The sequence below is a fragment of the Pongo abelii genome, chromosome 9, assembly GCF_028885655.2.
Source record: "Pongo abelii isolate AG06213 chromosome 9, NHGRI_mPonAbe1-v2.0_pri, whole genome shotgun sequence".
Taxonomy (NCBI): domain Eukaryota; kingdom Metazoa; phylum Chordata; class Mammalia; order Primates; family Hominidae; genus Pongo; species Pongo abelii.
The window spans coordinates 8,648,326-8,676,166 of record NC_071994.2 but is presented as its reverse complement, the minus strand read 5'-3'; the positions used below and the strand labels follow the sequence as shown (position 1 = coordinate 8,676,166).

Sequence of the window (27,841 nt, the reverse complement as noted above, 5' to 3'; positions counted from 1 at the left end):
GAGTCTTAGCCTGAAAATGCACGGTTGGCCCTGACGCCATCACTTCTGCGCGGCCGGAGCTGCAGGGCTGAGTCTTCGGGTGCCCTTCCTTGAGCTCTGTATTCTGTGTGGTTTGACGTCTGACTTGATTCTGTTTTCACCTTGGCTGCTTCCTTTTCTTCCTCAGGAAGGGTATCCTGGGGTGTCTAGGCTGGGACTAGGACTTGGGGCAGTCACAGTCTGTTTCTCTCAAACACCTAGGAAGAGGCTGGGAACAGTGGCACACGCCTGTAATCCCAGCACTCTGGGAGGCTGAGGCGGGTGGATCACTTGAGGCCAGGAGTTCGAGACCAGCCTGGCCAACATGGTAAAACCCCGTCTTGACTAAAAATACCAAAAAAAAAAAAAAATTAACATGGCATGATGGCGAGTGCCTGTAATCCCACCTACTCAGTAGAATCGCTGGAGCCCAGGAGGTGGAGGTTACAGTGAGCCCAGATGGTGCCACTGCACTCCAGCCTGGGTGACAGAGTGAGATCCTGTTTCAAAAACACAGAAGCCTAGGAGGTGCTTCCAGGGTTGGGACTGGGCAGTCAGGTGTCCCTGGCATGGACCCCAAGCCCCAGCCTAGTGTCCAAGTCACACCTTGACGTCTGCAGGAAATGGCCCATTAGGAGGCTGTCAAACCTGCTGTCACAGCTGAAAATGACCACAGCCTGGACTAGAGCTTAGGTGGAGCCAGGGTAAAACAGACCAGCTTCAGCTCTGAGGCCAATTTTCTGGCTCTAGTAACTGGGCAGACTACGTGGTGAACCAGGGGCCTCTTCGTTCGCACCATCTTGCCTCCTCTGTGCATCTCTGGCTCTTGGTCCCAGCCCAGAGACTTCCCTTCTCTGCCCTGGTGTACTCTGCTCTGCTCCCCAGCTGTGTCCTGCCCATGTGCCCAGGGCTGGGAGGGGTTGGGGACTACCAAATCCCTGGAGGCCTGAGCCCCCAGAGCAGACAGAACCCAAGGAGGCTTCCCACCTCTGCTGCTCGGTAGCCAGACGACACCAACAGTGCTTCCCCTGCCCTCAGGTACCTGAGGGGCAGCGATGGCTCAAAGGCTGCCCTGAGGGTCAGTGAGGCCTCAGCCAGGGCCTCAGCCAGGGCCTCAGCCAGGCGGGTGGCACTCAGGGAGGACAGGGTGCTTATGTTTGCCCTCTGTGTTTCCCTTCACTGCTGCCTGACCTGGGGCAGGCATGGACAGACCAAGTCTGTCTTACCTACAAAATGTGCGTGTTGAGGGTGGGGGGTGTGATCTCAGACTTCTAGGGCCACCCTACTGCATAGTTGAGGACTGATCCTTCCACAACTTCAACAAAAATGTACCAAGCATCGGCGAGCGCTGCCTGAGAACCCAGAGCAAAGCCGGACAGGCTGCCTGGGCCCGTGGGACATGGGCCCTAAGGGCAAGCAGCCACTGCCCAAGGGCACAGCTAGGTGTGAAGGATGGGATGAGGCCCAGCTCCTGCCCTCCCAGGGCCCATCTCTCCTCGGGATGGGCCTTCCGGGTGTGGTGATGCCAACCCCAGCCCACAGCCCAGCAGTCCAGTGATGCGTGGCCTTGGCTCTGAGCAAGGCCAGGACGGGGTCTTCATCTTGCTCTCGGGGCCTGCCCCCTCCTGTTCCCACCCCCTGCCCAGGTCCTCCAGGTTCCTCCAAGCCTTAGCCTGTGGCCCCAAACCTGCCCTACCCAGCCCCAGGCAGGGCCCTGCCTCTTCCTCCACAATTCAGAGATGCTCTGGAGGGCCCAGGCAGGCCCTGCCAGCACGAGCTCCCTGTGGACCTGGGAAAAGGTGCCCTTCTGGGCAGTGGGCGCAGGCCTCAGGAGCATGGCCTCGTGGGCAGATTCGCCCCCATTCATCCTACAGCGTGGTCCCTGGCGCCCCTCAGTGCCAAACCCACGATTGCCCCAGGGCCTTAGTTCCCTGCCCTGCCTTCCCCAGCTGGTCCTGTCATTGTCCCTTGGCATCCTCAAGAAGGGCTCAGCTTAGGTGTACATTGGGCAGTGGGCTGAAGGGGACAACCAGGGTGAGGACCTGGCTTTGCTGGTGTCGGGTCTCTGCATTTCAGTGCCGTGGGTGGGAGGGGCAGGCTGGTCCCAGGAAAGTGGGGATTCAGCAGTAAGTTCCCAGGAGGAGCAGGATTAATTGGCTGGAGTTCCCAGAGAGATCCACCAGCAGCCACGTGGACAGTGGAGAGCAGGGTTGGGGCTGAGGACCCTGGCAATGCAGAGGTTGCTAAAAAGACTTTCTGAAACTGTGATACTATTTAGAACCCACAGGAAAAGTTGCAAGTGATACAAACTGTTTCCCCTTGAACCATTTGACAATCGGTGGACAAGGGGATTCCGTACCGCCCCAACTAAGTGTGTGTTTCCTGCAAACAAGGGCATTCTCCCACATAAACTAGCGCCACCCAGGACATGGGGAAACGTACCGTTGATGCGTCACTTCCACCTCATTTTAGACCCCAACTGTCCTAATGTCTATTTTTTTTTTTTCATTGAGTCGTGGTCTTATTTATTTACAAGCACTGGATGAGTCCCTGGCCACCCCCAGGACAGAGCAACCCTACACAGCCCCAGCCCAGTTAAATACTACAGTTGGGAGCTAGGGGGCTGGAGGGAGGAATTAAGGGAAATACAGGACTAGGGAAAATACAGGAGTAGGAGGAAATTAAGGGAAATAGGGACACATACTCTGTTAAATGGTCACATACGGGCCAGATCCTGTGGTCTGCAGAGCCACGGCTGTCACCAGCCCCACACCAGGACGTGGAAGGCAGGGAGAAGAGCCTGAGGGAGCCAAGGCAGGCCAGGGGTGCCCACCCGTCGTGCCCTGGAACGTGGAAGGGACAGGAATGGCTCTTGGAGTGTATGGGTGGGAAAGACAAGGCCAGAACTGTCTTCTTATGGGACCCAGTTTTAGGAAGAACACCTGGTTTGCTTTTCCGTAAACAGCAGCCTTGAGGGAGCGGCTGCCCAGCAGAGGCTCTGCCTACCGCAGACCCGAGCACAGCCCGGCTCCTTCCCACCTCTACCCAGAAAGGACGGTAGCTGCTGGCTCCCAGCTCCCTTGAAGGGGCCAGGCACAGTCTGTGAGTCCTCGTGGGGCTCAGGAGAAGCTCTGGACAGGGTGGCTGACCTTCAGGCAGGCCCGAAAGAGGGCCTGGCCCAAACACAGCACAGCCAGCAAGATGACAGACACCAGGCTGCATGGAGGCCTCCGTGTCGCCCTGCATGCTTCCCTGAGCCAAAGTAGGCAGCAGATATGTCACTTCCACGGATATCTGCACCCATAGAGGACACTTGCCTACAGTGAGGGTGACATGTGAACTCTGTCCACGGAACAGTATTCCTGCAGTGCCCACGGATGGCCCTGACACCCACCTGAGGTTCTGGACCCCACAGTGATGATTCCTTTGCAGTAGGGCCGAGGGCAGGTAACCCGCCGGGAAGTCACTTTGCAGATGAGACAGCTAGGAGGACTTCAGACATCTTTCTCCCTCGGGTGCATTCTGGATTGGAGCAGCTTTGTTGCAGGCACTGCATTGACTACAAGCTGATGAGTTCTGCCTTCCACCTTGATGAGCAGTGGACAGTCACTCCCCAGGCTGGTCAGGGTGAGTAGGGGGCTGGGTGTACCTCATAGAAGGGGGTATGCCTGGGGTGGGGCAGGTTTACTGGCTTCACTCAATGGTACAAAGAGGGTCAGCTCCTCTGGGCCCAGCCCCACCCCCATCCCACCCCACTAAATCATTGCCGAAGGAAGCCTCTCCATCTGCGGCCACCACTAGCAGGTCACCAGCCTAGTAATGTCCTTTTTACTTTTTTTAAGACAAAGTCTCACTGTGTCGCCCAGGCTGGAGTACAGTGGTATAAACATGGATAGCTGCAGCCTTGACCTCCTGGCTCAAGTGATCCTCCCACGTCAGCTTCCTGAGTAGCTGGAACCACAGCTGCATGCTATCATGTCTGGCTAATTTTTTTGCAAAGATAGGGTCTTGATATGTTGCCCAGGCTGGTCTCAAATTCCCGGGCTCAAGCAATTCTCCTGCCTCAGCTTCCCAAAGTGCTGGGATTGCAGTACAAGCCACACCCAGCCAATAGTCTGTTTTAGAAAAAGGATTCAGTTCAGGCAACTGCACCCATTGCAGTTCTGGCCGTGAGCCACCACACCCAACCAGAATTATTTCAAAAGATTTTAAGACAGAATATTTTGACCTCACATCCCTAGTAGAATATCTATTAAAAAAATTTTTTAATTAACATAATGAAATCTTAAACACATTTAATAGTCTTATTGTTAGTAATAATAATAATGATGATATTGGCTGGGCATGGTGACTCGTGCATGTAATCACAGCACTTTGGGAGGCCGAGGCAGGAGGATTGCTTGAGGCTAGGAGTTGGAGACCAGCCTGGGCAACATTGCGAGATCCCCATCTCTACAAAAAATTTAAAAATCAGCCAGGCATGGTGGCATGCACCTGCAGTCCCAGCTACTCAGGAGGTTGAGGCAGGAGGAGTTGGAGACTGCAGTGTTCTAGGATCACGCCATTGCACTCCAGTCTGGACGACAGAGCAAGACCCTGTCTCAAAAAAATCCCAAAAAATACAAAGAAAAGAAAACTGAAGCTGTGTAACAGGTACAATGGGGTTCATTATTCCATTCTATCTACTATTGAGTATGTTTGAAAATTTCCATTATAGAACTTTGTTTAAAAAGAGAGAGCAAGAACATGTTGGCTTAGCAACAGAAAAGTATACATATGTTCAGCCAAAGACATGAATAAGAATGTTCTTAACACCACTATTTATAACAGCCCCAAACTGGAAACAACCCAAATGTCCATTAACAGAAGAATGAATAAATAGCTGGGCATGGTTCTTAGTGCCTGTAATCCCAGCTACTCGGGAGGCTAAGGATCCCTTGAGGCCAGGAGTTCAAGACCAGCCTGGCAACATAGTGAGACCCACCTCTAAAAATATTCTTTAAATTTAGCTGGGTGTGGTGGCTCATGCCTGTAGCTATAGTCCCAGCTACCCGGGAGGTTGAGGCAAAGGATTGCTTGAGCCTGGGAATTTGAGGCTACAGTGAGCTATCCTCACACTTGTGAATGGCCACTGCATCCCAGCCTGGGTGACAGAGTGAGACTCTGTCTCTAAAAAAAAAAATCAACAAAGGGTAGACATTCATATAACCGAATGAGTAACATGGATGAACCTCACGGACATGAAATTGTACATACTGTCTGCTTCCATTTAATACAAAATCTGGAAAAATTCTTTTATTCTGTTAGAAGCAGTATAGAAGCCTGGGTGCGGTCACTCATGCCTGGGAGGCCAAGATGGGAGGATTGCTTGAAGCCAGGAGTTCCAGACCAGTCTGGGTAACAAAGCAAGACTCTGTCTCTACTAAAAAATTTAAAAAATTAACCGGGCATGGTGGTGTGTGTCAATAGTCCCAGCTACTCAGGAGGCTGAGGCACAAGAATCACTTTAACCTGGGAGGTAGAGGTTGCAGTGAGCCGAGATGGTGCCATTGCACTCCAGCCTGGGCGACTGAGTGAGGCTCTGTCAAAAACAAAACAAACAAAAAAAAAGCATCGTTTTAAATAATGACATAAATATAAAAAATGGCCAGCATGGCTGGGCGCGGTGGCTCACGCCTGTAATCCCAGCACTTTGGGAGGCTGAGGCGGGTGGATCACGAGGTCAGGAGATCGAGACTATCCTGGCTAACACAGTGAAACCCCATCTCTACTAAAACTACAAAAAATTAGCCGGGTGTGGTGGTGGGTGCCTGTAGTGCCAGCTACTCGGGAGGCTGAGGCAGGAGAATGCTGTGAACCCGGGAGGTGGAGCTTGCAGTGAGCCGAGATCGCGCCACTGCACTCCAGCCTGGGCGACACAGCGAGACTCCATCTCAAAAAGAAAAACAAAAAAGGCCAGCATGAGAATGAGTGAAAGTTCATAAACTCTTCCTATGGTGACTCACATATGGCATAAGGAACTAGCTCACTGGTTTTGCCTTCTCCTTCCTTTCTTCTGTAAGGTTCTTCATTTCCCAGGCCTGTAACTTGCTGTCTTCCCACTACGGTGCCTTCTAATAAAGAGCTTCCAAAGCGAAAAACAATGTAAATCTTTGCTTTGGTTATTTTTTGACTCATCAAAAAAGGCACCAAGCCTAGATGTTTTTAAAGCTTCAAAAGTTTATTGACTGGCACGGTGGCTCACACCTTTAATCCCAGCACTTTTGGAGGCCAAGGTGCGCGGATCACCTGAGGTCAAGAGTTCAAGACCAGCCTGGCCAACATGGCAAAACCCCGTCTGTACTAAAAATACAAAAATTAGCCGGGCATGGTGGCAGGTACCTGTAATCCTAGTTACTCAGGAGGCTGAGGCAGGAGAATCGCTTGGGGCCTGGGAGGCGGAGGCTACAGTGAACTGAGATCATGCCATTGCATTCCAGCCTGGGTGACAGAGTGAGACTCTGTCAAAAAAAAAAAAAAAAAAAAGTTATTATCTAAAGGCTTTACCTTTGGATAATAGATCATTCAAATGCTATTTAAACTACTCCAGATCAGAGAAAAAGATAGTAAGCGCTCTTAACATATTTTATGATATTAATAAAATACTGATAGCCAAATCTTATTATTTCTGAAGTTTGTTTCCTAGAAGTTCCTTCCGTCTGTTGGTGATAAACTCCTATATTCTGTTGGTCTGAATGTCTTCACCGTGGTGTAGGGAGGAGACAGCCGTCCTGGCCCCCAGGGCTATGGTGAGAATCAAAGCTGTCCTGCCTTGGGCATGTCTCCAAAGCCCAAACACACTGGGAAGACGGAGTTGGCCGCATTCAGGGTCTCCACTCAGGCCAGGCTGGGTCCCACTTCCCTCTCCCTGAGCCCCGGACACACCGATGCTGTCATTGTATGCTGATTCTCCGAGTCCCTGAGCCCCGTACCTCCCGGCCTTAACGAGCCTTGCCAGTGTCCTCCCCACCTCTCTGCTGCCCAACAGACACAGCACGCCACCTGCTCTGCCTTGGGTCCCAGGCCTTTCCCTCCCCAGGCACCTGTTCAGGGGGAGTGAGAGAAGCAAAACAGCCTTTCTGTGCCAATGCACACTCCACCTGGGGGAGGAGGCAGAGAGGAGGAGGGGTCCTCAGAAACGGCTGATTTGTCAGCCCTGGACAAAATGAAAGGGAGAAGCAAGAAGCAGGAGGACAGACGGGCAGGTCTCCCTGCGGCCCACCCCCCCAAAAAAGGAATGTGTGGACCGGGCGCAGTGGCTCACGCCTGTAATCCCAGCACTTTGGGAGGCTGAGGCGGGTGGATCACCTGAGGGCAGGAGTTCCAGACCAGCCTGGCCAACATGGTGAAACCCCATCTCTACTAAAAATACAAAAAATTAGCCAGGCGTGGTAGCAGGTGCCTGTAATCCCGGCTACTCAGGAGGCTGGGGCAGGAGAATCTCTTGAACCAGGAGCCGGAGGTTCCAGTGAGCCAAGATCATGAAGCAAGGAAGGAAGGCAGGGCGGGAGGAAGGAAGGGTGTGGCCACAGATCGTGAGTAGGATCGATAAGACAGACCTCCATTGCTGAAAGCTAAATTATGGCAGACACAAGGTGGCTGGGAGACCCACGTGAAAGAAGGCACTTGGAACCTTCAGAGAAGAATGCAGGGAGGCAAAACCCCCAAAGGCCTGAAAGCTTCAGCAGTCACTAGAAGGGGAGCTGAATACATGTGCTGAGGGGCCCTGGGGAGATGACCCCTTCAGAGGCCACAGTTCTTAGGTCTCACCAGCCCCTCCTTGCTGCCCACCTACCAGGTCCCAGGCTCCCTGAATCCTCAGACATTAACTACAGGGGTACCTCATCCTTGTCCAGAGCAGGGTTTCTGGGGGACACAGCCACAGACACCGCCCTGTGAGTCCTCCTGTACCTCAATTTGGGTGCTTTCTAACTGAAAGACCAGGGCGGCCGGGTGCGGTGGCTCATGCCTGTAATCCCAGCACTTTGGGAGGCCGAGGCGGGCAGATCACCTGAGGTCGGGAGTTCAAGACCAGCCTGACCAACACGGAGAAACCCCATCTCTACTAAAAATACAAAATTAGCCAGGCGTGGTGGTGCATGCCTGTAATCCCAGCTACTCGGGAGGTTGAGGCAGGAGAATCGCTTGAATCCAGTAGGCGGAGGTTGCGGTGAGCCGAGATCATGCCACTGCACTCCAGCCTGGGCAACAAGAGTGAAACTCGGTCCTCAAAAAAACAAAAAAACAAACCAGGGCAGTTCCCCCCACCCTCCAAGCACTGTACTCCATCTTGTAAATGCTGCTGGGGAGGAAGGCCACTTCTGATCATGCTTGGTGAGTGAATCCATCTCTGGGAGCGTGGAACTTGTGTTCACAGTGGTCTACCAGCGTCCTAACTGCTGTTGGGGCATGTGGACCCTTTGATTGGACCAAGAATGCAGTTCCCTTATGAGACTGTAACTGGGTTAGATGCTTTCCGGTTCTGTAGCCCAAGGCAAGGTGCTGACTTGCTGGTTTTACGTGCTTAGGGTGACCTCTGCTGGTGGCTTCTCTAAATGTTGACTGAATACACAGCCAGGAACTGCCGGTACCTTCTTACATCAGCCAGTAGTTGGGGCCACATTGCTACCAGGAGGAAAAGAGAGTGCTCTTCTCATACAAGAATTATTAAAACAAAGTGATGCCCAGTGCTATTCAAGAATGAACAGCCTGGTCTGGTTAGTAACAAAGGATTCTGGTACTTGGCAACTCATTGTGGATTAGCAAGGGTTAAATAACAAAGTGGGTATTTTAGCGTCATGAGAATCTATAACTGAAAGAATTGCTGCCAGTACTGGCACCTGCTGTACAGCCCTGGGCACTACTAGTTGTTGGTTTTTTTTTTTTTTTTTTGGTTGGAGTCTTGCTCTTGCCCAGGCCGGAGTGCTCTCAGCTCACTGCAACCTCTGCCTCCCCTCCTGGGTTCAAGCGATTCTCCTATCTCAGCCTCCCAAGTAGCTGGGATTACAGGTGTGTACCACCACACCCGGCTAATTTTTGTATTTTTTTAGTAGAGACAGAGTTTCACCAGTTGGCCAGGCTGGTCTCGAACTCCTGACCTCAGGTGATCCACCTGCCTTGGCCTCCCGAAGCGCTGGGATTACGGGCGTGAGCCACCGTGCCCAGCCTGTACTGCTAATTCTTCATTCCTCAGTGTCACCAGATGAGGCATGCGGCATGCCTCCACACCTCCCACAGGGGCTTTTGGATTCTCTTGCAAATGTCACCAGTGGATCAAACACACACACAGCATGAACCGCTGGTGGTGTCCGTGGTGTCCTGACTTCTCGCTTCATCAATGATTTTCTGAGAGCGGCTCCCACTGAGGAAACTGCCCACACTTCTCTGCATGCTTCTCAGACACAGGTCAGAAGAGATGGTTGGGCCTTGAATGAAGATAAAACCCAGGGTTCTGTGGCCCAAGTCACTTTCCTGGGGGACAACTGGGCAACTACTAAAGATGAAGCACCAGGCCGGGCATGGCGGCTCACACCTGTCATCCCAGCACTGTGGTAGGCCAAGGCGGGTGGATCACCTGAGGGCAGGAGTTCGAGACCAGCCTGGCCAACATGGTGAAATCCCGTCTCTAGTAAAAATACAAAAAAATTAGCTGGGCGTGGTGGTGCAGGCCTGTAATCCCAGCTACTCGGGAGGCTGAGGCAGGAGAATCACTTGAACCCTGGATGCGGAGGTTGCAGTGGGCCGAGATCACACAGTTGCACTCCAGCCTGGGCGACAAGAGCGAGACTCCATCTCAAAAAGTAAATAAACAAATAAACAAACAAACAAACAAATAAATAAAAATAAGTAAAAATAAAGCAAACCTTGTAAAAAGAAAACAAGTGCACATGGAATTCGGACAATGGCTGCCTTGGGTGGGACAGCAGAGAATGGGCTGGTCAGGGTAGGACGGGAGGTGGAGTATGTTACTTGGGTTATTATTAAAGTAATTATTAAAGCTTTTATTTTGTGGTGGTGGGTTTGAAGCTGCTCACATTATTAAAAATAACCAACTAAATATTTAATTATTCTTGACTTTTAATTTTTTATTGAAAGGGAGTCTCACTATGTCATCCAGGCTGGCCTCAAACTCCTCAAGGGCTTAAGCAATCCTTTCCCTTCAGCCTTTCAAGTAGCTGGGATTACAGGCATGTGCCACCATGCCCAGCCAAAATGTTTAAATATAGGCCAGACTCGGTGGCTTACGCCTGTAATCCCAGCATTTTGGGAGGCCGAGGCGGGCAGATCACCTGAAGTCAGGAGTTCGAGACCAGCCTGGTCAACATGGTGAAACCCTGTATCTACTAAAAATACAAAAATTAGCCGGTGTGGTGGCGGACGCCTGTAATCCCAGCACTTTGGGAGGCCAAGGCGGGTGGATCACCTGAATTCAGGAGTTCGAGACCAGCCTGGCCAACAGGTGATACCCTGTCTCTACTAAAAATACAAAAATTGGCTGGGCGCAGTGGCTCATGCCTGTAATCCCAGCACTTTGGGAGGCCGAAGCAGGCGGATCATGAGGTCAGGAGTTTGAGACCAGCTTGACCAACATAGTGAAAGCCTGTCTCTACCAAAAATACAAAAAATTAGCCAGGCATGGTGGCAGGCACCTGTAATCCCAGCTAGTCAGGAGGCTGAGGAAGCAGAATCACTTGAACCCGGGAGGCAGAGTTTGCAGCGAGCTGAGATCGCACCACTGTACTCCAGCCTAGGCAACAAGAGCAAAACTCTATCTCAAAAAAAAAAAAAAAAAGTAAAAACTGTATGCATGTGTGCATGTGTAGAGAAATAGAACGTGGCAAAATGTTAAACTGGTGACGCTGTTGAAAGGCAAACAAGCACTTATTTTACAATTCTTTCACCTTTTCTTTAGATTTGAAAATTCTCTAAATAGTTCGGGGTGATGGGGAGGTAAAGCTGAAAAGTAACCAAAAGGGTTAGAAAAAGAACTACAGGGGTTGGGCACAGTGGCTCATGCCTGTAACCCCAGCACTTTGGGAGTCCGAGGTGGGCAGATCACCTGAGGTTGGGAGTTCAAGACCAGCCTGGCCAACATGGTGAAACCCTGTATCTACTAAAAATACAAAAATTAGCCGGTGTGGTGGCGGACGCCTGTAATCCCAGCTACTCGGGAGGCTGAGGCAGGAGAATCCCTTGAACCCGGGAAGCAGGGGTTGCAGTGAGCTGAGATTGCACCACTGCACTCCAGCCTGGGTGACAGAGCAAGACTCCATCTCAGAAACAAAACAAAACAAAACAAAACAAAGAGAGGAAAAAGAAAAAGAACTATAGGATAAACCCAGAGGGATTGGTCTGTTTCCCATTGGTTATGAGAAAAAAACAAAGGGAGTATAAGTGGGAAATACGGTAAGAGCAGCAATTAATGAAATACCAATACAAAAAATGACAACAAAAAGCTGGTGCTTAGAAAAGACTAATAATGACCTTCTGCCAAGATTGATCAGCTATAACAGAGAGAAGGCACAAATAAACAATATTACATATAAAAAGGGGGACATAACTTTGGATACGGCCAAGATTACAAACATAAGGCAATCATACAAATAACTTTGTGCCAGTAAATTTGAAGTCATAGCAAACATGAGAAAATATGAGAGCTGGGTGCGGTGGCTCACGCCTGTAACCCCAGCAATTTGGGAGGCTGAGGTGGACAGATCACCTGAGATCGGGAGTTTGAGACCAGCCTGGCCAACATGGTGAAACCTCATCTCTACTAAAAATACAAAAATTAGCCTAGCATGGTGACACATACCTGTAATCCCAGCTATTCAGGAGTCTGAGGCATGAGAATCACTTGAACCTGGGAGGCGGAGGTTGCAGTGAGCCGAGGTGGTGCCACTGCCCTCCAGCCTGGGCAACAGAGCAAGATCCTGTCTCAAAAATAAATAAATAAATAATATGAAAATATTTTTCCTTGAAAATATGACTGAATAACAGAACACCTGAGTACTCTATTACCACTGACAATCTAATTCCAAACCTACCTACCCAGCCACCCAAAAAATCACCAGGCATGGTTGGTTTTACAGCAAGCTTTACCAAAAATTGTAGAAATGCAAAATTCCAATCTTATACAAACTCTCGTAATGAAAATAAAGGGAAAACACTTTCCAACTTATTTTATGAAGCTGGTATAACCTTGATACAAAACAAAGGGTGGTGGCAGTACGGAAAAGGAAAAGCTTAAACCATTTCACCTATACACCTGGATGCCAAAATACCAGAGAACCAAATCCGGCAGTATAATAACAAATCCATCGTGACTATCTTCTTCCAGGAATGCAAGGATATCTTAACGTGAGAGAATGTTATGATATTCCACCACATTTACAGATTAGAGGAGGAAAACCATATGGTGAGCTCAGACTGCCATCTGTGCTCCCTGGCACACACACAGGGGTGGCTGGGTGGCAAGAAAGGAAAGCGCACTGGGCCACACGGGGAAGCCCTGGTGGAAATGACCTGGCTGTAGAGGTTAGTCCTGAAGTGACAGAGGTGCAGATTCTGAAGGGCCACAAAGTCTCAAGCATAACTGCAAGAGAAGCCAGTAAGTACTATTAGGCAGCCAGCCACAGGGACTGGCCGTGACATCGGGACAAGGGGCTCTTACATCAGATCTCAGCTCACTCTGGGAGATCTATTCATACATGGTTGGATCCCACCATTCAGTTGGGAGAACAGAGGTGGAATCCAGCTTCAGAGAATGACATAGGATAGTAGTGTGCAGAATACAAGGACCCTACCTCCATCGGGACCCTTAGCTACAGCCCACAGAAGCTAAATGGCTGGTAAGAGATGAAGAAGTGGAAACGAAAAGGTTTTAGGGGGAAAAAAAGATGTTACTAGGTGGATCACAGTATCACTGAGAAAGTGGAGAAGAACATAAGACCAAACTTACAGATAAAACGCCAAAAAAACACAAAGTGGGGAACAGTCAAAGGACTATTTAGAAGAAAATGTATAGCCCTGAATATATTAGAAAATAAATTGTAATTAAATTAGCTAAGCACACATCTCAAGAACCCAGAATGAGCAAATACACCCAAAGAAATGAAGGAAAAGTCCAGTAAGGAAGACCTCTTGCAAAGCTAGCCAAATAAAATACACAAAATATAAACATATTTTGTTGATTTCACGGGCCCTCACCCCTTGCCCCAGTTTTTCCGGTGATAGAACCTCTCTATTCCATGGGAAACATATAAGAATTACTTGTGGCTCATCCTGCCCCACCCCAGTCCTCCACACCCTCCCACCCCCAGCCCTGGCCACAGTGACTGCTCAAGCACAGCAAGTGACCTGAGGAAGACCAATCGCCCTTCACGGAAATACAGGGATCCTCAGGAAGGGGCTCTGTCTACAAGGACTATGTATAAACTTGAGCTTCCTCAAGCTCACGCCTTGTAATCCCAGCACTTTGGGAGGCCGAGGTGGGCGGATCACGAGGTCAGGAGATCGAGACCATCCTGGCTAACACGGTGAAATCCTGTCTCTACTAAAAATACAAAAAAATTAGCCGGGCAAGGTGGCGGGCGCCTGTAGTCCCAGCTACTCAGGAGGCTGAGGCAGGAGAATGGCGTGAACCCCGGGGGGCAGAGCCTGCAGTGAGCCGAGATCACGCCACTGCACTCCAGCCTGGGCGACAGCCGTCTCAAAAAAAAAAAAAAAAAAACAAACTTGAGCTTCCTACAGAAAACATCTGTAGGAGGGAAAGAAATTAATCAGCCGGGAGCAGAGATGACAGAGATAAATGAGAGAGCCTGACGAATTCATGCTGCTGGCATTGGTTCATCCCTGCCCGATGCGCGCCACTCAGAGACCTCAGGTCAATGAGCCTTGTTTACTTCTCCTAATTTGAGTTCAATTTTGTCATTTATAAGAAAGTCCCATATAGGCCAGGCATGGTGGCTGTCACCTGTAATCTCAGCACTTTGAGAAGCCAGGGCAGGAGCATCACTTGAGCCCGGGCGTTCAAGACCAGCCTGGGCAACATAGCAAGAGCCTGTCTCTACTAAAAATAAAAAAAATTAGCCAGGTGTGGTGGCACGCACCTGTGGTTCCAGCTACTCAGGAGGCTGAGGTGGGAGAATCACTTGGGCCTGGGAGGTCAACGCTGCAGTGGCACCATGATGGCCTGGGCAACAGAATGAGAGGCTGTCTCAAAAAAAAAAAAAAATTACCGGGAGCAGTGGCTCACCCTTGTAATCCCAGCACTTTGTGAGGCCGAGGGGGGCCAATCACCTAAGGGCAGGACTTTGAGAACAGCCTGGTCAACACGGCGAAACCCCATCTCTACTAAAAATACAAAAATTAGCTGGGCGTGGTGGTGGGCGCCTGTAATCCCAGCTACTCGGGAGGCTGAGGCAGGAGAATCACTTGAACCCGGGAGGTGGAGGTTACAGTGAACCGATACTGCACCACTGCACTCCAGCCTGGGTGACACAGTGAAACTCTGCCTCAAAAACAAAACAAAAACAAACAAACAAAAAAAGAAAGTTCCAAATAATACAAATATTATGCATGAACCTTTGCCCAAAAAGTTTAAATATATATGAAATATGATCGTAGAATGATACGAATTATCAAAAGTGACTCAAGGATAGAAAAGTTTAGACAGAACACAACTGAATAAACTAAAAGGCAGTCAAAGATCAACACCTGAAAAAGGTACCCAGCACAGATGTTTTTGTAAATAAGTTCTACAAAACGTTGAAGAAACAAATGCCTGGCCTATGAACTATTCAAGCCTGAAGAAAAAGACGTCTCCAAACCCATTTGCAAGGCTAGCACAAAGCTAATCTCGAAATAGAACAGGAAGGTCATTTTTTAAAAAGAGGGAGGGGATTGGCCCAGGGAAAGAGATAAAATTCCTAAGTAAATACATAATATACTGTAAAACTAAGCAAGGTTTATAACAGAAAGCAAGGTGTGTCCAACATTAGGAAACCTATTACTGTAACTCAGTACAATCATACAAAAAAATCTTTTGATTTTCTCCATAGATGTCAACATTCATCACTGTTAAACAAAAGGGAAGAAGAAAAAAAAACCAGTAAGATAGAACAAAGAAAACATCTTCATTCTAATGAAGATCATCTACCGGAAGCCCAGAGCAAGCGTCCTACCTCAGGACGCAACGTGAGAACCATTCCCACTGAGAAAGCGTCAATCAAGGGTGCCATGCAACCACACTGGAGGTCCTGGCCTCTGAGATTCACAAGAAATAGACATGAGTGTAAAGGAGGAGATAAAACTGCCATTAGTGGGATACGATTTGGCTATCTAGAAAGCCACAAGATCAGCTGAAGAACTATGCATTCGACAAGGTGGGCAATACAAAGATGGACACACAGGTGGATGCCAGGGATGGGGAAAGGTGATTTCCACAGATCCTTCACTACCAGTAACTAGGACTTTCATAAAACTCCTAAGACTAAACCAAATTGGAAGTAAAGGCCCATTTGAAGACCACACCACCTTACCAAAGAACATACAAGAACATACCTCATTTCTGGACAGGAAGATGAAAAACTGTTAATTTTTCTACAATATTTATTTTAAAAAAATTAAAAATAAACTGTTAAGATACCACTTCTTGGGTGGACGTAGTGGCTCACACCTGGAACCCCAGCCCTGTGGGAGGCTGAGGCGGGAGGATGGCTTGCCCAGGAGTTTGAGACCAGCCTGGGCAACATCATAAGACTGGCTCTACAAAAAAAAAAAAGAAAAAGAAAAATTAGCCTGATGTGGTGGTGCACACCTGTGGTCCCAGCTACTCAGCAGGCTGAGGTAGAAGGATCGCTTGAGCCCAGGAGATGGAGGCTGCAATGAGCCGTGATTGCACCACTGTGTTCCAGCCTGGGTGACAGGAGTGAAACCCTGTCTCAAAAAAATAAATGTTGAAACTCCGTCTCTACTAAAAATACAAAAATTAGCCAGGTATAGTGGCAAGTCTCTGTAATCCCAGCTATGGGGAGGCTGAGGCAGGAGAATCGCTTGAACCTGGGAGGTGGAGGTTACAGTGAGCTGAGATCACGCCACTGCACTCCAGCCTGGGCGACAAAGCAAGACTGCCTCAAAAAAAAAAAAAAAAAAATGCAGTATGGACACACAGATCAATAGGACAGATTAGAAATTCCAAAAAAGATCCATATATATGCAGGAATTTATGTTTTAAAAGGTATTTCCGGCCAGGCGTGGTGGTTCACGCCTGTAATCCCAGCACTCTGGGAGGCCGAGGTGGGCGGATCACGAGGTCAGGAGATTGAGACCATCCTGGCTAACACGGTGAAACCCCGTCTCTACTAAAAATACAAAAAATTAGCCGAGCGTGGTGGCAGGTGCCTGTAGTCCCAGCTACTCAGGAGGCTGAGGCAGGAGAATGGCGTGAACCCGGGAGGCGGAGCTTGCAGTGAGCTGAGATGGTGCCACTGCTCTCCAGCCTGGGCAACAGAGTGACACTCCGTCTCAAAAAAAAAAAAAAAGATATTTCCAGTGAGCAAAGAATGAACCTTTCAAGAAACAGTATAGGGACAAGTGACTTTCCCTTTAGGAAAAGTTTGCTACCTCTCAGAAAAAACAAACTTCAGATGAATTAAAGATAGATACACACACATACATATCTTTAACCCATCTCATTTATTTTTTGTATATACATCTACATACATTTTATACATGTATATTTATACATACATATATACAGATGTATATATGTTTAAAGCCACACTATAAGAGGAAGTAAATGAGAAACAGATAAATGAAGTGGTAGCTGGAGGATGTGGGAATCAGTACAGGTTTTCACGCCTGTTTCAGAAATGGGAGATTCTACAGCACGCTCGACACTAACACATCACATCCATAACATATCACATCCAATAGACAGGACAGCCAAAAACACAAAACAAAAAAAGAATCAAATACCCAAACCCAAACAGAACAATACCCAACAACACAAATACCCGACCAAAGTCTTTAAGAAAGCAAAAGAGGCCGGGCACAGTGGCTCACACCTGTAATCCCAGCTCTCTAAGAGGCCAAGGTGGGTGGACCACTTGAGGTCAGGAGTTCGAGACCAGCCTGGCCAACATGGCGAAACCTCGTCTCTACTGAAAATATAAAAATTAGCCAGGCATGGTGGCGCATGCCTGTAATCCCAGCAGTTTGGGAGGCTGAGGCAGGAGGCTCATTTAAGGTCAGGAGTTCGAGACCAGCCTGGGCAACATGGCAAAACCCCGTCTCTACTAAAAATACAAAAAGTTAGCCAGGTGTGGTGGTGCGCGCCTGGAGTCCAAGCTACTCGGGAGGCTGAGGCAGGAGAGTTACTTGAACCCAGTAGGTGAAGGTTACAGTGAGCTGAGATCACACCACTGCACTCCAGCCTGAGCAACACAGGGAGACACTCTCTCAAAAAAAAAAAAAAAAAAAAAAAAAAAAAAGAGATAGGCTCCAAAGCACAAGAGGTAAGGTTTAAGTCCCACTGGCTTACGACAGGAAGATATGTGAGCACATCTGCAGAGCTGGTAACGGGGAGGCAGGCGTTCCCTCTGATGGTTGCTGTTTCTTAATCAGGCATGTGTTGTGGTAACTACCACAAGAAGGGGGAATTGATAGGTAAGACAGAAGTTTTGAAATAGACATCCCAGAGTAGATCTGCTGGGCAGTGCTTAGTGTCCGTCTGAGGTTTGTAATGATAAACATAAGGTACAACTGGTGGCCAGGCTGGCTGTTTTCCCACCTACTGATGGTGACTTGGGTTTGGGCACAGAGGTGAATGATTGGGTTTACCCAGGGTTAGGGTTTTACTAGCCGAACAGAATGGAGGGAGACGGGGGTGTAGGGTGGACCATGGAATTGATGCTACACAAGAGGGAAGTGAAGGCAGAAGGTTAATCTTGAGAATGTCAGGGCTGGTGAGATGAAGGGTGAGGGTAGAAAAGCAGCCTCTGTTTAAAAGGTTATAACATAATCAATGTCCTCCGGGAATAATCAAGTTTCAAATAAAGTCAGGAGATGGATGGACAACTCAAAACAAAGTTAAGGATAGAGAGATTTGCCAGCCACCTTCTGGAAGTGATAGACGGTGCAGAGTGGGAGAGATGGGGTCGCATGTGGGGATGGACACAGTAGCTGGAGGTGAGCACTCCCGTACACAGGGTGACTAGAAAGGCGGGGAGAACAGCACGAGGCACCATGGGCTCCTGAGCGTCTCTTAGAGGCAGGTGGGTGTTAGGTCCTAGGGCTGTCATCCTGAATGCTTAAATTGGTATGAACTGCAAGCAGGCAAGGAAGCAGGAGTGCTCCCAGCTGTTAAACACATGCAAGGAGGCCCAGAGCACGGCCTGGCACTTTCTAAGTGCCCAATAAGAAAGAACAAACCACCTGGGAAAGACTCCAGCCATTTTCCATTTCCTTCCCATTCAGCCCACCCACCCACAAGGTCTCTAATAAATAGGGAGCAGTTTTTCACTTCATCACAAGTCTCCCTCCCCCGAGAGAGCCACTCAGACACCAGAACAAGTCACCAACCCACCAGGGGTTTAATTCTCCTAATCGAAAGATCAGTTCAGAGAGGAGCCCTGCTTTGTCCTCATGCAGGGGTGAAGATCTGCAGAGCACCCTGGGAATGTCCAAGCCCAGAAGAGCCAGGGGCCAGTCCCTGAGCAAGTGGAGAATTAGGTCCTGGAGTCTCAGGCTGCCTCCTCCTCTTCGCTCTCCTCCTCACTCTCACGATACTGTCTGCGGTTTGTGTTAACAAACAGGTCAGAATCATCTTCTGAGCTGGACTCCTCTCCTGATAACTGTGGCTCAGCTGGGAGTTCTGGTTGAGTTTGTCTGCACAAAGGAAAGAGAACAGAGTTAGCCCAGTACCTTCTGGGAAAACCAGATCTACAATCAAGGAGTTCCAAAAAAAGGAGGACCACCCGGACTGGCAGTCAGGGCCCTACAGCACCCTTTAAAGACTAAAACAAGGGACAGAGGCAGAGCAAACAGTGGGGAAACGTGGCCAAAGAAACAGGCTAAAGACTGACCCTACTCCCTAAACGTGTGCCACAGCCATTTGTTTTAGTTAGAAATAATGATTCTATGACCACCAACTAACACTTAATGGACCTATATCACATAACAGATACTGCATTAAGCAATTTTACAAGCCATCCACTTCTTTAATCCTCACAAAGCTCCCATTTTATATATAAGGAAAATAGAGTTTGAAGGAATTAAATAACGTGCTTAAAGTCATTCAGCTTTAAGTGGCAAAGCCGGGATTTTAACCCAGAGCATCTGACCTTCAAGCTCCATTCATAACCATGTTATACCACATGCTTAGGAGCTCTCAACAGATACCCTACGTAAGGAGGAAAGAATGCTCTATTTTTCCCTCAAGGCACCAAAGCATGAACCCCTTATTTTCCATGTACCCCACCCCAAGGCTTGTTCCTCACCTGTTCCTGTTGTTGTTGTGTTTCTCAGCCACTTCAGAGAAGGCCTCAGGCCTATGCCAAGAGATAAGCCAAAGTCAGAGAGGACAAATAAATTTCTCACAAAACAGCTGCTTCCAGCTGTCTCTGCCTGGGATGCCATGACCTTCCTTCCCCTAATTCCCAAGCTAGGAAGGCAATGCCTCCAGAAGCCAGAGAGCCAACGATCAAGGGGACCACCTACCAAAACCCCTCCTTCTGCAGAGAGCGCACGTGGTCCTTGCAGAGCACAAACGAGATTTCAGCCTTCACCTTTTCTCCCTCTTCAATGGGGTCAACAATGAGAAAGTCCCCTGTAGGTAAGAAGAGAAAAGGCAGTCAGGCCTGCTTGCAATAAGGAAAGCCAAAGCCATTGGAAGTGGTTCTATCTCCTAGAGAGGGCTGCCTCTCTCACCTCTCTCTCTTATTTTTTTTTCTTTTTTTTGAGACAGGGTCTCGCTCTGTTGCCCAGGCTGGAAAGCAATAGCATGATCATAGCTGACTGCAGCCTCCACCTCCCAGGCTCAAGTGATTCTCAGGCCGCAGGCTCCTGAGTAGCTGGGATCACAGGCAGGTGCCCAACTAATTTTTTTCTTTTTGTAGAGACAAGGTCTCATTATACTGCCCAGGCTGGTCTCAAGCGATCCTCCCACCTCAGCCTCTCAAAGTGCTGGGATTACAGGAGTAATCCTCTCACCTCTCTTGATCCAGATGTTCTTGCGGTATTTGGAGGGCATGCTCACCAGGAAGCGCTGCCCTTGGGCTGTCTCCACCTCATGCAGATTGTTCCCTGGGGTCCTGAGTACCTGGTTCAGGAGAGACCAAGAATCAGTCTCATCAGTCAGATCAAACACCCTCTCAGACACACTGCACCCTACCCCCACCCCAGGGGCCCTCCAGGGATGCAGGGGTGGGAAGCAGAACAGCTTGTGCCCAAAGCCACTCACCCTGACAATCTGCTGCTGGTCGGAGGGCACTATGTGCTCTCCTAGCACCTCCTTCACCACATGCTTCCTCTTGGTGGCCTGAGACATGCTGAAGTTGTCCCAGGGTGGTTAGGAACGAAGACGGTCAACTCCTCCTCCTGAGTTCCTTGGATGGCAGGCTCAGAATCCAGGACTGTTCTGAAGATGGGGAGGGGCCTTTTTCTGAGGGGTGACACGGTGTCTTGGTTAGGAACATGGGCTCTGAAGTCTAACTGCCTGGATTCAAATCCTACCTTGGTTTATTTCCTAACTATTCAACTTCTCTAGGTCCCAGAAAAATAACAGCTAACTCAGCATTGTTACAGAATGGGACAATACAGTGCATGTCATGTAAAAGTAACTCCGGCCGGGCGCGGTGGCTCACGCCTGTAATCCCAGCACTTTGGGGGGCCGAGGTGGGCGGACCACGATGTCAGGAGATCGAGACCATCCTGGCTAACACGGTGAAACCCCGTCTCTACAAAAATACAAAAAATTAGCCGGGCGTGAGGGCGGGTGCCTGTAGTCTCAGCTACTCGGGAGGCTGAGGCGGGAGAATGGCGTGAATCCGGGAGGCGGAGCTTGCAGTGAGCCGAGATCGCGCCACTGCACTCCAGCCTGGGCGACAGAGCGAGAGTCCGTCTCAAAGAAAAAAAAAAAAAAAAAAAGTAACTCCTACAATCTTAAGTACTGGTGTAATATAAAACTATACGCATGCTCCAGAGAAGTCATCCTGGCAACCTCTCTGGAAGGAGTTTGAAATAAACCGTATCTTTCTCAACACGCTTGTACACCCCAAGTCTAGCATAGTCACACAACAGAGAAGTTCAGTCTGGCATCACACTACAGCCAGAGACAAATTAGGTGGCCACCGTGATGGTCCAAGCCAGGAACTAGTTAATTAAAGATTGAGGTGAGCAGGCTTGTCTGCGACATTTGCATATTTCTGACTTGCGTACTTAGAAGACGAAGGCCAGTACCCTTAAAACTGACGGTTTCCGAAGGAAACACTGTCATCTCTAGTTGCTGTCCTCCTTCCTCCTCCCTGTCTATCCCGGAGAAAAGACCCTCAGAGAAACACCCACACTTAGTCTCTGGCCCTCGGCTCCCAGGAACGCTGCCGGAGCAACCCCGCCGTCTAGGCTGGACGCTGAGAGAGGATCGTCCACGACTCACTTCAAGGCTGAACCAAGAAAAGACAGTAAAGGAACTTGCCGGCGGCCGCGACGCTAGCGTCAGCTCGAAATCAGGTCTCCAGTGTTCCCACTTCCCACCAGTCCAACTGCGAGGAGCGCGACGTGAGTCTGAGTAAGAGCCCTCCGAAAACCGTACTTCCGGGCTGTCTCGGAAGCCTCCTGTTCCCTCCCTAGTCCGTCTTCTAACTCTTCCCCACGCCAGGTCCGTCAAGCCTAAGTCCTTGAGTTCCGGGTCGGGGCAGCAGAGAAAGGAAGTCCTCTCCCTGGAGGCCTCTCTCCGTCAGAACTGCGCGAGAAGCGAGACCTTAGAAGGCAGGGCTTCCCGCGAAGGACCGGAAAGGAGCGCCTACTAAGGACGCCGTCGAGGTCCGGGGCGCCTCAACTCTATAGCTCTAACTGGCTAGAAGTGCCCAACGTGGAAGGTTTCTTTTTTTTTTTTAAAGGCGGCTCTTGAAGCGACCCGGAAGCGGAAGTGGAAGAAAGTTCTAGTGGCTTGAGGTATCCGCAGGAGCGCCCGGGTGGCGGGAGGAACCGTTACGGGAACTGAAGTTGCCGGTGAGCGCGAGCCGCGGAGCAGGGCCCTGGCTGGAGGCCAGAGGGGTTGCGGGGAGAAGGGGAGGAGAGGGGTCGCAGGCGCTGTGGCGGGCCCTGGGGAGAGCTTGGCCGAGCTGCGGGGAGGGGGCGGGGTGCGGCGCGTGGGAGCCGGGCCGCGGGAAGGGGCGGGCCGCAGCGGCGCGCGGTAGGGGCGGAGCTGCGGTGCGGCGTGAACCCCGCGGTCGGGGAGCCGGTGTGCGCAGCGCTAGGTGTGCGCTTCGCCCTGTAGGTAGAGACCCTTTGGCTAGCTTTCCACGCCAAGTGGCCATTCCAGGCAGAGTCAGTGTCTTCTTGGTTCAGCCAAGGTCACAGAGGGAGTGACAGCTTCCGCGCAGCCCTGGCTACTGACTCTGGGAATCTTCCCACTGCCTCGCTTGCGCCACCTGTTAGGCAGGATCGTTTTTCCTCTGGGGCAGGATCAAAATCCAGGTCCTGCAGGAAGAAACTCTTCTTAAGAATAGTAGGGAAGAGTCTCCCTGGACCTGTTTTCTCCTTTCAGGATGAGGGGGATCGAGCAAGCCACCGTAACCCCTGGCTTGGCTTCCTCTTACTATGAGATTGCTAGTGGGCCCTTAGGAGTTCCAGGTCTTCAGCCCTAACCTGCCTTTTTTTTGGGATTCCTAGATTAAGCGTGATCAAGATGACAACCTCCCAAAAACACCGAGACTTCGTGGCAGAGCCCATGGGGGAGAAGCCAGTGGGGAGCCTGGCTGGGATTGGTGAAGTCCTGGGCAAGAAGCTGGAGGAAAGGGGCTTTGACAAGGTGTGGGGTGGCTGCGTGTACCTGGTGCAGGCAGGGGGTGGGAGGGAAGTGAGTCCATCTGCTGGGGGATGGACAGTGAGGTATAATCTGAAGAGGCTGCCAGAGCCTGGGCACCTGGTGGAGAGGAGAGGGGGGCAAAACCCGCGCTGCTTCTTGGGCTTGTGTGCTCTGAATGGCACAGGAATGGCTGTCTTGCTCTTATCCTTCACTGAGCACTGAGCAGCACGCCCCTTTCTTTTCCCTGTTTTGCAGGCCTATGTTGTCCTTGGCCAGTTTCTGGTGCTAAAGAAAGATGAAGACCTCTTCCGGGAATGGCTGAAGGACACTTGTGGCGCCAACGCCAAGCAGTCCCGGGACTGCTTCGGATGCCTTCGAGAGTGGTGCGACGCCTTTTTGTGATGCTCTGTGGGAAGCTCTCAATCCCCAGCCCTCATCCAGAGTTTGCAGCCGAGTAGGGACTCCTCCCCTGTCCTCTACGAAGGAAAAGATTGCTATTGTCGTACTCACCTCCGACGTACTCCGGGGTCTTTTGGGAGTTTTCTCCCTTAACCATTTCAACTTTTTTGGATTCTCGCTCTTGCATGCCTCCCCCGTCCTTTATCCCTTGCCAGTTCCCTGGTGACAGTTACCAGATTTCCTGAATGGATTCCTGGCCCCGTCCCTCACCCCCACCCTCACTTTCAATCCGTTTGATACCATTTGGCTCCTTTTTTGGCAGAACAGTCACTGTCCTTGTAAAGTTTTTTAGATCAATAAAGTCAGTGGCTTTCATGACTGGGCTTTGTGCACTGAAAAGCAAGTGGGCTGGGAGTTGCCTCTCCTCCAGGGACTGACCATGTTTCCCTCACTCCTTATCAGTAGAGACTGAAACTGGCAGCTTCCCTTCCACTCCCAGAGGGCAGCCACCCTAGCCATGTAGGCCTCAGGCAGGTGACTTGTGTCTCAATCCCCGAGTGATGTGGGAGAGGGTGTGGGTGGATCTTTTCCTGGAAGCCAGATGGACTGTGCTCCATATGTCAGTTAAGTCAACAGCTGGGCTAGGCAGCACCTGGTGGAAAAGTCAGTGGGAGTCAGAGGTACCAGACAGGGTGGGCCGGATGTGGGTGAGAGTTCACCTGCCAGTCATCATATCATCTGCTCTCCCGGCCTCTGCAAGGGTGGGCAGGGTGCTTGCCATCTTCCGTGGTCTCTTAGGGAGAAGGAGCACAGGCCATCACAGCTGGAAGGATGTGAGGGGAGTACACCCCAGTACATTTTAGTCCTGTTCTTTTTGTTTACTTTTTAACTTAATAGAGACGGGGCCCTGCTGTGTTGCCGAGGCTGGCCTTAAGCGATCCTTAAGCCTCCCAAAGCGCTATGACTATAGGTGTGAGCCACCATACCCGGCCAGCCCTATTATTTCTTGAACACTTAGTATGAACCAGGCTTGAAGCTAAAATCTTTGCAAACATTTTTTTCTTTCACAATAATAAATAATTATTTTCTCTTTTACAGGTGAGGAAACTTGAGGCTCAGAGAGGCTAATTTGCCCATGGACTTGCCCCTGGGAAGTAGCCAGACTGGAACTCAAGCTTGGAAACCCATGGACCCGGCCATGTGTTCCTTGGTCATGTGGCTTAGCCTCTCTCAACCTCAATTTCCCCACTTGGAAAATGAGGTGGTTGTAGGGAAAGGATATTTGCAGCAGTATAAACAACAAAGGACTAGTTCCATAGCACATACAGAATTGCAATCGAGAAAAAAGCGGACTGGCTGGGCGCGATGGCTCACGTCTGTAAGCCCAGCACTTTCAGAGGCCGAGGTGGGTGGATCACCTGAGGTCAGGAGTTCAAGATCAGCCTGGCCAACATGGTGAGACCCCATCTCTACCAAAAATACAAAAATTAGCCGGGTGTGGTGGTGCACGCCTGTAATCCCAGCTACTCGGGAGACTAAGGCAGGAGAATCGAACTTGGGAGGCAGAGGTTGCAGTGAGCCGAGATCACACCATTGCACTCCAGCCAGGGTGACAAGAATGAAACTCTGTCTCAAAAAAAAAAAATAGGCAGCACAACAGAAAAATGGGTAAAAGACCTAAGATGGCCACAGAAAAGGGTTCCCTCCCAGTAAATAAGCACAGGAAAGGTGCCCCATATTGCTAGTAATAAGACATCACATGCCATTAACACCCACCTGACTGGCAAACACTTTCAAGTTGGACAATACCAAGTATTGATGAGATAATGAAGCAACAGGAACTGATACCCAGCTGGTGGGAGTATAAATTGGTCTAAACAATTTGGGAAGACAGTTGGGTGTTATTTAGTAAAACTGACACGCCCTGTGATCAAGCAGTTCCACTCTCAGGACTGCCTTGAAGAAAGTCCCGAACACCTGCAGCAGGACCTAGATGAGTTTGCAGCTGCATTGTTGGGAGCAACGCTAGCGGCTGTCAATACTAGAGTAGATAAATAGGCACTCATGCCACCGGACACTGGACGGAGGTGAAAATGAACAACTGATAGTTGTGTACAACACGAATCTCAATAGCAAATGAAGCCAAACAAATTCTTAGGAATTCCTACATAGATGGTAAAACTAGAAGGAAAACAAAAGAAATGATTATGGTAAATAGTAAAGAAAAAAGTCTACAGGGATTATCTTTGGGGAAGGGTGTGGAAGGGCTTAAGGGTGGGCTTTGCCTACCCTGACCTGTGTTTCTGACCTATGGGTGGTGGTACAGGCATTGACCAAAAGTGTATGTTCTGCGCCCTTTTCTGTGTATTAGCTACATCTCAACAATAGAAAGATAAAAGGAAAACCAAAAATAAAGACCTGAGGCTGGAACGATTGCGTGAAAGGTCAGAAACTAAATTGTTATTTGTAGGGATGAGAGTTCTGTGCAAGGCTGGGACCGGGAAGTGCGAGTGGCCCAGCCTGAAAGGGACACCGGGTGGCTGCAGCAGGGCCCAGCTTGTGCTTCAAGCCGCTTCCTGGGAGGCTGCTGGTCTGAGGCCCGGCTGAGGTGGTCACGAGGGCTCTCTCTCGCGTTTCAGACTGTTTCTGATGTCTTCCTGGATAAGTCCCCTCAGCCTTGACCCTTGTGCTGTGATGCTGTCGCAGGCCTGGTGTGCTTAGGTGGGGGCTTTGCAGGGCTCCGGCCTCACCACACCTCAGCCCTGATGCTGCCAGATTGTTGCTGGTGCTCTGTGAGGTCATGGAGACTCCTCCTCCACGAAGCCCTTCCCTGGGCTCCTGCCCACGCTGGCCTCCTGGTTTGGCCTTGCCTGGCTCTGGCACTGGGACCCTGCTGGAAGCCTGCAGCTCATGCTGTCTGCTTTATTTCCTTGTCATCTGCCTTTCCCAGCTCACCCACAGGCTTTGCCATAGAAGGGGCTGGAACCTGCCTTCTCACCTCTCCCTTGGGGCGCAGGCAGTGCATATACCAGGTGGCAGGCCACAAATCCTTTATCAGGACTCCATATTGCATCCCACACAAGTTCTTGGCTCTGTCCTGGGACAGCAGTAGACAAAGGGCATCTAGAATGTACCTTGTGACAGTGTGGCCTCTCAGATCCAGCCCAATTCAGCCAGCAGGACAAAGGGACCATGGCTTGGAATGCTGGCACAGAAAGCAGACCTGGCTGGTGAGGGGTAGGAGTCAGGTTGTCTAAGTGTCAGCCTGTGGTGTCCAACAGGACATGCCTGGCCACCCACTAGCCTGCGACATGGGTGGGCCCGGAAATCAGCAAATACTGACCCCATCCCCCCATCACACCTAGCCAGAGCTTGACCCCCTCAGTCGGTCTAGTCATGAATATTCAGAGCCAGCCTAGAACTTGGTGTGAACCCAGCCCATGCACTCCGGGGTCCCGAAGGGCTCCTGCTGCCCCCAGAAAGGAAGAGGGAGAGGCTACCTGGACCACCACAAGCCCTGCCCCGCGGCAGCCTGCTCAGCATGGAAGGCTCCCAGCAGGTGCTCGTGACTGTTGATCCCTTTCCAGGCTGGCCCCTCCCTGTGGGGACCAGGGCTCTTTCCTGTCACTCCCAGCCTTGACTGGCGGCAGCCTTGAAGAGCCAGCCAGGCCCGATTCTGGGCCTTTGCTCCCCACGCGATCTGGAGCAAGTTGCTTCACTCCTCTGAGCTACAGCCTCCTCTGCCAGCTGATGCAGGGTTGTGAAGATTCAACCAGTGAATCAGCAGCGTTTAGGAGGGCTCCTCCCCAGAGGGGAGCTTTAATCCCTGTTGGATTACAGGTTTCCTTGCCGAAAGATCTCCTTTCCAGGATATAGGGCTACAGAGCCCTGGGGGGAGGGCAATATCCTCTGCCCAACTGAAGGTTCAAGGAAGAGGGTTCTGGGGGAAGCATCAAAGCCTTGGAGAGCCTGATCCCAGAGGGAAGGAGATGTCAAGAACCTGCCCTGGTCATCTCCACCCATCAGGTCAGGGGCAAGAGAGGGGTGCTGAGGACAACCTGGGGTGGGATGTCTGGGCCACTGAAAAACTGGAGGCTCTGCCCTGTGGCCAGTACATTTGACCAACCTCAAGCTCACGCTTGGCCCAAACCTCCTGGAAGCCAGAGTGGTCCAGACGGGATGGAGTCAGGCCCTGGGAAAGTCTGCTCAGGGACACCCCACCTGCAAGAAACAACCCCTACACCATGCACAGCAGACCTCATACCCCTGTGGAGCAGCCCAGGACTCATGCACCAGGACCCACCACTAACCCTTCCCCTTTGAACTCCCATTTCCTCCTTGTAGGAAGAGGTAATA

At 50.4% G+C, this 27,841-nt stretch overlaps 2 protein-coding genes across 7 annotated transcripts; one reads left to right on the top strand and one right to left on the bottom strand.

Moving 5' to 3' along the window:
- Positions 1-12,134: 12,134 nt before the first annotated feature.
- Positions 12,135-21,905, bottom strand: EIF1AD (eukaryotic translation initiation factor 1A domain containing). Of its 2 annotated transcripts, none has more exons than XM_024254678.3 (6): positions 21,622-21,905; positions 20,519-20,719; positions 20,269-20,377; positions 19,777-19,885; positions 19,557-19,607; positions 12,135-18,945 (listed from the first exon to the last, which is right to left on the bottom strand). In XM_024254678.3, the coding sequence occupies exons 2-6, from the start codon at positions 20,603-20,605 to the stop codon at positions 18,801-18,803; spliced, it is 501 nt and encodes a 166-aa protein (XP_024110446.1). In that variant the 5' UTR covers positions 20,606-20,719; positions 21,622-21,905; the 3' UTR covers positions 12,135-18,800.
- Positions 21,906-22,092: 187 nt separating this feature from the next.
- On the top strand, positions 22,093-23,863 carry BANF1 (BAF nuclear assembly factor 1). 5 transcript variants are annotated; one of them, XM_009246123.4, is made up of 3 exons: positions 22,093-22,230; positions 22,951-23,089; positions 23,342-23,860. In XM_009246123.4, exons 2-3 carry the CDS (start codon positions 22,967-22,969, stop codon positions 23,486-23,488), a joined length of 270 nt encoding a protein of 89 aa, XP_009244398.1. In that variant the 5' UTR covers positions 22,093-22,230; positions 22,951-22,966; the 3' UTR covers positions 23,489-23,860.
- Positions 23,864-27,841: the final 3,978 nt, after the last annotated feature.